General features: G+C 41.6%; 1 protein-coding gene across 1 annotated transcript in view; it reads left to right on the top strand.

Moving 5' to 3' along the window:
• The window catches only part of chrm2a (cholinergic receptor, muscarinic 2a), a 37,205-nt gene extending 34,201 nt beyond the window's left edge, over positions 1-3,004 (top strand). The window contains exon 2 of the mRNA XM_070853957.1: positions 1,384-3,004. Within this exon, the coding sequence (XP_070710058.1) occupies positions 1,425-2,933 (1,509 nt within the window). The 5' untranslated portion in view covers positions 1,384-1,424 and the 3' untranslated portion in view covers positions 2,934-3,004. The remainder of the gene's footprint in view (positions 1-1,383) is intronic.
• The last annotated feature ends 7,134 nt before the right edge of the window (positions 3,005-10,138 follow it).

Below are 10,138 nucleotides of genomic sequence, written 5' to 3' on the forward strand. Positions count from 1 at the left end.
CAGTCCCGCAATTTTTCATGTTACAGACATAAAAACTACATCTCTTCTTTGAGCTATAATCTGGAGAGGTGCAGCTCTTTTAAAGTCCCACTGAAATTAACTCTGTGAGCCAGGAGTCACTCAGCAGCAGCAGCAACCTCACAGGTGATTCAGATGTAAACTAATTAGTGCAGTTGAACACACGAACACACACACACACACACTTTTTGATCAATGAACCAGAGTTTGACACGTTACTTTCATGCGAACCTCCACTAAATGACCAGTCTGATCCAGGACTGAGTGGACATTTAACAGCAGGTGGTGGATTCACTTGCAGTAGGAAAACTCCCAAAATTCTAACTCAAATCCATTAAAATCAAGGACCTCTAAACCATGAAGAACTGCTGGCAATGCCCAGCTGAAGGAAATCAACTAACTAGTGAAGACACACACACACACACACACACACACACACACACACACACACACACACACACACACACACACACACACACACACACACACACACACACACACACACACACACACACACACTAATTCTCACTTTCAGGTACAAACTCCATTCAACTCTTAAGATGTTCAACATCTTTTCAACATCAGTTTTATTTAACTTTTAAATCGTATTCATACTAATTAGACCCTTTAACACTCCTTCAACTCTTCATTCTCCCTCAGCTGCTTCTTAATACAAAGTTAAGCCAGCAATGTGGTTTTGCATCAGCCTGCTCCCCTACTTACTATATTTTGCATTCTTCATCCATCTCCCACCTCGCAACTCTTCCCATGCACATTCTGGATGTCATTGAACTTTTAAATCAAGCTAAAACTATTTAACATACTCAACTTTTTTCAGGTGTAAAGGTCTTGTTTCAACTATCATCTACTGATTCATAATGTATTTAAACTTTGACATGTTCCACATTTCATATTTCCTGAGCATTATTCAACTTTTCAGTTCCACTCAGAGTAATCAGAACTCATATTCCTTCAGCTGATTTTTCATTCAAAAGTCAGCAATTCAATTTAGAATCAGCTTTTCAGCAGTCAGTATTCACACCACAATTTCCTCAGAAATTGCATTCTCTGGTTTTAAGTTAGATTTTTAGACTTGCTAGATTTTTTTATTTTATTTATTTAATATATTTGCCTTAGTACTTGACCTCTTTGCTTAATTGAAGAGTTCTTTCTAAGTTTAGAAAGAAGTGAAGTCTCCCTGAAAAAGTAAAACTTACTAGAATAATTCAAGAGTACTTCACCCATGACCCTATTATACACGATATGCCATTCAAAATTCTTCAAATGACAAAAAGAAAGCTGAGGCTCTGTCATATCTTGCACCGTCATTACAAATCTTCTCTTCTCTCTTGTTCTCTTTTGTAGGTTCCATGTGAGTAGGAGGTGGCAACAAAAGACCAAATGCCATGGATGTATTCAATTTCACCTACTGGAATGCCTCTGAAGGCAATGACACAGAAGTTGTGGAAGAGAGCGAAAGCGCCTACAAGACTGTGGAGGTGGTGTTCATCGTGTTGGTGGCTGGTTCCCTCAGTTTGGTCACAGTTATTGGAAATATCCTGGTCATGCTTTCCATCAAAGTTAATAGGAACTTACAGACTGTCAACAACTATTTTTTATTCAGCCTTGCATGTGCTGACCTAATTATTGGACTGTGCTCCATGAACTTGTACACAGTCTACATAGTAATAGGGTACTGGCCTTTGGGGCCGGTGGTGTGTGACCTGTGGCTAGCCTTGGACTATGTTGTCAGCAATGCGTCTGTCATGAATCTTCTCATTATAAGCTTTGACAGATATTTCTGTGTCACCAAGCCCCTTAGCTACCCTGTCAAAAGGACCACCAAGATGGCAGGAATGATGATTGCTGCAGCCTGGGTCCTTTCTTTCATCCTCTGGGCACCAGCTATTCTCTTCTGGCAGTTCATTGTTGGTGGGCGGACAGTGCCTGAGAAGGAGTGCTACATCCAATTCTTCTCTAATGCAGCAGTCACTTTTGGCACCGCCATCGCCGCCTTTTACCTGCCTGTCATCATCATGATTCAGCTGTACTGGCAGATCTCCAGAGCGAGCAAGAGCCGCGTGAAGAAGGATAACCGCAAGCCGTCAGGAGCCAATCCAGAGCCCCTGTCGCCTGGCCAGAGGAGGAACAACACACCAAAACCTAACAATAACAACGTATCAGGGGAAGACACAGGGCGCGCCCAGAGCCAGAATGCTGATGATGGAGCAAACCAGCATGATGGAAAACTGCAAAATGGCAAAGGACCTTCCTCGACCACTGCTGACGGAGAGACCGAAGGTGACGATGGGGCGAGGGAGAACTGTGCACCTGGAGAAGAGAAGGAGAGCTCCAATGACTCAACATCCGGCAGCGTGGCTGCATCCAATCAGAAGGATGAGGAGGCGGCGCCTGCTGCCACCAACTCTAGCGCAGAGACAAGCCAGCCACTCCCCCGTCAGCGGGCCAAGGCAGGGGGCTCCAAGCTGACCTGCATCAAGATCAAGACTAAATCACCCAAGGGTGACTGCTACACACCATCCAACGCCACCGTTGAGATTGTCCCGGCCACAGAGCGGCAGAATCACGTGGCACGGAAGATTGTGAAGATGACAAAGCAGCCTCCCAACAAGAAGAAGAAAGCTGCGCCGTCACGGGAGAAAAAAGTGACCCGCACCATAATGGCCATCCTGGTAGCTTTTGTGGCCACCTGGACTCCTTATAATGTGATGGTGCTTATTAACACCTTCTGCTCCAGCTGCATTCCCAACACAGTGTGGACTATTGGCTACTGGCTGTGCTACATCAACAGCACCATCAACCCCGCCTGCTACGCTCTGTGCAATGTCACATTCAAAAAGACATTCAAACATCTTCTCCTGTGCCAGTATAAAAATATTAGATCAGCCAGATAAATATAGGCCACTTCAGAGAAAGAGTTAACGTATGAGTTGCCTGTGTGTGTGTTTCTGTGTGTGTGTGTGCCATCCATATATACGTGTGTGTGTGTTTGTGTCTCCAAAAGATGTTTGCGAGCATGATGAAGACTGCAACAATACATTAGAAATTACTTTCCATCATTTTATCATTTGTGGTTTTCTCTCTCTAAACAACCGGTTGTAGCACTTTACACAAATTCAACTGATGCCAGTTGGGTTGAGATGTGTCATGCAGAAGCAGCATAGATAAGGAAACTTGTGAGAAATTCAGTTGCATTCAGAGTTGTGAGCTCAAAAAAGTGAAGGCGTTTAAAGCAGGGAGCACTTGGGAGTGACACTGAGCTGATAAAAAATGAAGAAAAAAAAAAAAGATAAAGAGCGGAGGAAGATCTGCACTGTACGAAAAACACAAGAAAACTTCAAAATGGGAAAATAGGGCTGACTGAATTCATAAACCTCAGAAGTTTGAAGTTCAGTCAAGATACCTGTAGATAACTGTACATATCAGTGTATACTCAATATTTATGTGAGTGAACATGTGGGTGTGTGCTGACTCAGAGTATGTGTGAACACCCATGTGTGCCCCTCTGCCTGCCTTCTTTCTATTTGTCTGTGATTCTCATCATGGCACTTCCAACCAGCAACATGTAGAAGAAAGTGGGGCAGCTTGTGTAGATTGCCTCTGACGTGGTCACATCAGGGCTGGAAGCTATCCCATCTACCAATGAGCCCCTGTGGAATTTAGTTGCCATTAATACATAATAGATATATAAATATATTAACGCTGCACCTGTCAACTTTGCATGCTGGTGGGCCCAACTGGTGGCTAGACATAATTTAAAACATAATAGATCAGTTCATCTCACTTACCCTTACTGGTGGTGTTTAACCATGCAGCTGGTTAGGTTCATTTTATTCTGCCTGGCATTGAAATATCTGTCTCCAAACCACTTTAAAACAATGGAGGTAAATGCAGTTTTTCATATGTTGACTGCAGAAAAACTAGTATCTCTCTTGTTATTTCCATGAACCAGCTCTTTACAGGATGTTGACCCATTTTGTGCCATAAAATAGGACAAATATTCACCTAATGGAGATAAATGTAGACATGCTTAAGTATTTATTTGGACCAATCGATGAACCCCTATCTAATTTGAAGGAACAGCTTGACATTTTGGGAAATATCCTTATTTGCTGTCTTGTCAAGAATTCGACAATTGATGCTACGTTCGTAAATATGCAGCTGAAGCCAGGCTGCAGTTAGCTTAGCTCATCTTAGCATAAAGACTAGGAGCAGGGGGAAACAGCTTGCCTGGCTCTGTCCAAAGCTCAAAAGAAATCACGACTACCAGCACCTCTCAAGCTCACTAATTAACACGTCATTGTTTTATGTGCACAAAAACTGAAGTGCAAAAATGACAAGCTGTGGATTTTACAAGTGACAAAGTTTCTCGTCATCGTTGTGAGAAAGTCACTGCAGCCGGCCAAGAAATAGTCTCTCACATAACCCCTGTAAAAAAACCTCAACTTGCTGTTGTCACATTTTGGAAGTCACAGAATGCAACCTGCCATGTATCGTTACAGAGAATAACCAAAAAGCTGTAAGAGCGACAAACTGACAAAACAAGAGTTTTGACTAAATAGGAGAAAAAAGTGGCATCAGATTGTTCAGTCTCACTCTTTGATTTGCCAGCTGTTTGTACCACATCCTGTCAGCTACTGACAGGATTTCTGATGTATATTTTAGGCTTGTTATTAATACGTTTATGCTTGCTGTCAAGTTTTCACCACTGCTAGGAACCTTCCTGCTCTGTGAGTGAAACAGGTGGCCGGAGCTCAGAGCCTATTACTGTCTGTGGGATGGCATTGTGTGGTGTTTTTTTTTTTTTTGTTGTTTTAGGTGTGTGTGGATGAGTGGGAGGCACTGATCCTGCTGATTGGTGGAATGATGTCACAGCGTGTACTGATGATGATTGTGAGGACTTGGGTGCATGTGTGTGGGTGCTCTTGTGTGAGGCGTGTGTGGGTATAGCTGCTGGCACGAGTGTTTGCTCCAGGAGTGGAGTTTACTTCTGATCACAGGTTGCAACCTTGTGATTTAAATAAGGGCTATTTCTGCGTCTTTACTGTACATGTTTTGTAACCCATCTCCATTTTATTCTAAAAAGCAACACGCGAGTTAATCAAATATATATCATTATATTCTTAGATTAAAAGTAATAAATGGCTGTGCTTATTTTAATTATAAAAGAAATGAGAAAATATCAATTTACTGTAAGACATGTTCTGTGTATTCATGCATGTCATCCATTATTTCAACCTATTAGACAATTCTCTGTTACATTAATGTATGCTCACCAGTCGGAGCGATGAATATACATGAGCCTTTGCCATCAGCAGGTTGCCACAGTGGCTGGTAGGGGGGCTTTGCAAAGAATTACGCCTGCACTGAATAGCTCCTCAAGGCTGTCTCCTTAAAGAGAGATCTGGGACAGATCCTATAATGAAAACTCACCATGAGGCTGATCAGATTATGGGACGATGTGGAACACCTACATTTGAGATTAAAGATCGGCCATTACACGCTCAGCTTGTGCTTGCATGCTACGTGCCCATGTCCCACTTAGTGCTCCACTCAGCCCTGATCCTGTTATAGTCTCTACCTCATATATGAGGTCATGAATGTAATGTAAATATCATATGTGCAGTTCCTTGCTCCATCTTTAATTGTCTCTTTTTTTCTCCATCTCCCGCGCTCATTCTAGCCTTCCTTCCTGTCACGTTACACTGTAAAGCTCCTATGTGTTCATAGCCAGTGCAGGATAAGCATCCCTTCTCTAAATTACAATTCTGCATTAATCTAGCACGCTGACATTTCTCATTCACATTTGCATTTGTTTGCTGGCCACCTAAAGCACAACGGTGAATGCTATGTTACAATAGCATCTCTAGCATGTAGCTGCACATCAGTGGTGGAAAGCGCATTAAGATGCTTAAGATAAAAGTTACAAAATCACAATGTAAAAATGCTCCATTATTAAGTAAATGTACTAGTCACATAAAGACCCCTGACGTCTTTACTGTTTCTTCTTCATCAGATGAAACAGTTTAACAGTCAGAAGCTCACTTACTCTGTTTCATAATGTGTAGATGTGGTTCGATGAGATTTGATTGGCAGTTTTAAAGTGAGCCCCGCCAACATCGATTCAACGAAAAGACCTGAGAGAAAACAAAAATCTTTCGTGAAGTCTCTCATGTGAAATTACCAAAACTGTTCTCACTTAGGCAGATACATTCGTGCTCACGCGGCCTTTAATGAAAGAGCGCCTGCGTTACAAACTGGGTGTGTGGACTTTCAAACAACGCTATTTAGTTGCATTATGGGAAGTGTAGGATCCAGTGTTTTTGCAGTGTGACCAACACTAGGGAGGCCACAGTCTCTCACAGTCTATTGGCCATTCGAGTCCCACAGCTTTATGAGAGCGTAGACCTGTCTGGATGATTAATAAATTAGTGGATTAGTAATTACAAACTACAAATCTACAAACTACAACTGTCAACTTGAGTATAAAGTACATTCTGAAATGTAGAAGTGTTAAGTAGCAGCAAATGAGAAAACTGACAGTACAAGTGCCTCGACATTTTACGTAAGTTTGCCATTTGCTGCACAAACAGGGAAGCAGTTTCAGCAGGAACTGAGGCATCTGTCCAAGTTTAACATCCAAACATCCGTCACAGTGATAAGTCGAGCCACGTCTGTCTGACATCTGTCACACATCTCAGTAGTGGGTAAAGAGCCTTCCAGAATATCTGATTAATCTTTTTAAGCTGTCGTTTGAGTGGTACCAGCAGGAGTGTAAGTGGCTCACAGCTCACGCAGAGGTCCAGGGGTCCCACTATGAGCAGCTGCTTGGGTGTTTGATGGAAGGTGATGTCAGTTTATCACCCCCTGGAGTGAGAAAAGGCTGAGGTGCATCTAAAAAACAAAAGTGCTCACCGTGGTTATCTCCTCGCCTTGCACTTTAAAAACATCGGGAGCAAAGTCCTCATGAGCCGTTTTGCTCCTCCTGCTCACGTTGCCAAGTTGTTAAACAGATGAGGGCAAAACAACGCTCTTGTATCGGGCATTGTCTTTTGCGTTGGAGAGTGGAACGGAAGAAGTGGATGATGGGGGAGAGAACGTGGACTTACGATAGATGGAGCGGGGAAGCGCCATTGGGTGACAGTGAACAAGGGCAGCTGTCAAGCATGTGAGGGAGAAAGGCGGCTGATAGCCCCCAAGGTGTACACTCCATACGTATGAAACAGATAAGCTGGCCTTTGTGGTCATGGCAGTGGGGGGGGGGGGGGGGGGGGGGGGGGGGGGGGGGGTGAGGAGGTGAGGGGAGGGAGGGTTGTCAGTGACAAAATCCAAAGCTGGAGGATCATTGCATGTGGACCATGTTTGGAGAAGTCACAGCCGTTCTCGGCAGGTCAGCCAAGGGTTTTGCTGCAGGAATTTGAGTGTCCCAGACGAAACCTGCTGCCTGGTGTAAACACAGTGTGGCGCGGGGCTGTTTACCGTCCCTCCTGCGCTTTTATTGCATCCCATTCTCATGTTGTGCAAACACGTTTCTCGTTTTGTGGTTACTATGATCATCACCTTTGTATTCAACAAGTTAACTTATATTCTGATGTTCATCCATCGAATATGACCAGAATAAACATTGTCTCCATTGAAATCAACAGATCATAATGTGCCGTCAGAGCTAGCTGGGCTCCTCTTCATACGGCTTATGTCAAAGGGCTAAACTCCTTTTACGGAGTACAAATGACATGTAACGTTAATCAGAGATGACTTTGAATTCAAGGTTTCTCTAGCTTTGCTCTTGCTGACATGCAGGAGTGAAAACGCAGCAGCTTGTACATGCTGTGAAAATTTTAGCGGAGATGGAAAATATATATCGCCAGATTGTACAGAGCAATCTGAAGTGCCTTATCCAGAGTGACTTAAACAGATTGCTCTTTTATCCTAAAACCCCTGTTGTGACTGTGCTGAAAGTTTTCCACGGTGCTTCAGTGTGAAGAGTGTCTTATTAAGCCTTCCTAAAGGTACTTTTTTTTCTCCTTTCTGTTAAAGATATTGTGTTTCTACGCTCTGAGCTCCCTTTACAATAATTTCTTAACATCTTAACAGCCACTGCAGAGGCAAAGAAAGTATGGACTGAACAATCTAAACTCATCATTGCAATGGTTTTTAAAATAATCTTTCAAATAACTGTACAGTATACAATATACAGTCACAGGAGTGACATATTTCAGTACTATCCTGGAGGCACAGCAGGCTATTTTGGTTGATTTTCCATCCTATACACACATACAGTATATATATACTGTATATATATACACATATATATGTGTGTGTGTGTGTGTGTATGTGTGTGTGTGTGTGTGTGGATTCACATTTGTCATATCGGAAATTGTCCTTTCCTGTGCAAACCCTGAGCATCTGCCATTATACCAAGATCAGTACTGTCTTTTGTGTGTCTGTGTGCGTGTGTGTGTGTGTGTGTGCACGTGTGGTTGCAGCTTGCTGTGCAGTGTTTTATTTTTTCCTAAATGGCATCCTCAGCATGAAGACATCAGATTGGACAAAATATCGTGGCACACATCAGGGAAGATGCACACAGTGTGATTGTCTGTTTCTCTGTCATCACTCTTTCCTCTTTTAAACAGTCTTTCAATAGCAACAGGCTTCCAAAGACTCACACGGCTTTGTGTGGTACTGGAATACATATAAATACATCTTATTGTACATTTTCTATCACATTTTATAAATATCTTTCTTTTATCATTGTACAAAGTACAAATGTGGTATTATAAATTAGAATATGATCAGTGTACAGCCAGAGTTTCTTTTTTTTTTTTTTGGTTTGAGATTAAAAATGTAATTTAAAATCTATAAAGATATGAATATTGTTGGTTATGGAAGTGTTTCAAAGAGAATATGAGTATAAAAATAGGAGGTATAAATATATGTGCATTTCTGGGGGCTTGATGTGCTAATAAATGGATTTATGCCTTGCAAAACGGAGTGGATCCAAACTTTTAAACTTCGGAGCAGCCTCCCAGGCGAGTACAAGAGTGACTTTTGCAGCCAGAAAGAAAGAGAGCGAACCTGGAGACCTGGAAGAGCACAGAAGCTAAAACTAGTTTCAATGTGACCTAAAGGCCCAGAGGCAAGGGCTTCATTTTGATTTCACCTGTAAAGTTATGAGGCTTCACACTCACCTTGGGAGGAAGGTGGTTGTCTGCTATCTTAGCGGACACACTTTATAACTTTTGCAATTTTAACATCCCAAGGAAAGGATGGGTTTATTTCTGTTTCTTTTTTTTTTTTTTTGTGGAACAACCAAAGTGTTAAGGATTGAGTTGTTTGACCTGATCTGAATTTCAAGGGTCACAATGTGGACTTAAAACAAAATCAGCATACAAAAAGGTAAAAAAGAAAAAGGAAAAAAAAAAAAGAAAAATCAGTAGCCTGCTGCAAGTGTTTAATGTACAAGTGTTCATTTTTCATTTGCTTATGTATGTAGATGTTCATTGTGTATTCACTCACTGTGGCTTGTGGCTTCTCTTGCAATAGGAAAAATAAATTTAACAGTCTATTGTTTGCATTGTATATATCTATATGATAATACATTATATGTAACTCAGATGTGGTACATTTGAAATGTACATACACGTCTTTAATAGCTACTATCTGAATGTTTCCCCCTCCTCAACAATACCCCATTTAGCCAAACCCCCCACCCCACCCCATTCCCCAACTATGATACTTCCTGTACAGTAACAATGGTATTGATTTCCTTTTTGATGCATTCTTGATTGATTATTTGTTCTGGACAATGAATCTGAGTGTTACTATAACTGGCCACCTACAACACTGTAAGATGAACTGCATCAAGTGGTTACATTGTGCCATATTCTCTCAGAATGAAATTCAAAATAAAAATATATCAAAATGTGTTTGAAATATTGAATCTTTTTTTTTTTTTTTTTACTGTCAGGACGAGATGAAACACAAACACCTTCTACCTTTTATTTTTTATTCATTTTTATTTTTGGAAATGTAACGGAAAACAATGGGAATGTTAACTCCAACTGGGGACTACAATTGTGAGGATTTAACTTTTTTTTTT

This window comes from Pempheris klunzingeri, chromosome 22 (assembly GCF_042242105.1).
Source record: "Pempheris klunzingeri isolate RE-2024b chromosome 22, fPemKlu1.hap1, whole genome shotgun sequence".
NCBI lineage: Eukaryota > Metazoa > Chordata > Actinopteri > Acropomatiformes > Pempheridae > Pempheris > Pempheris klunzingeri.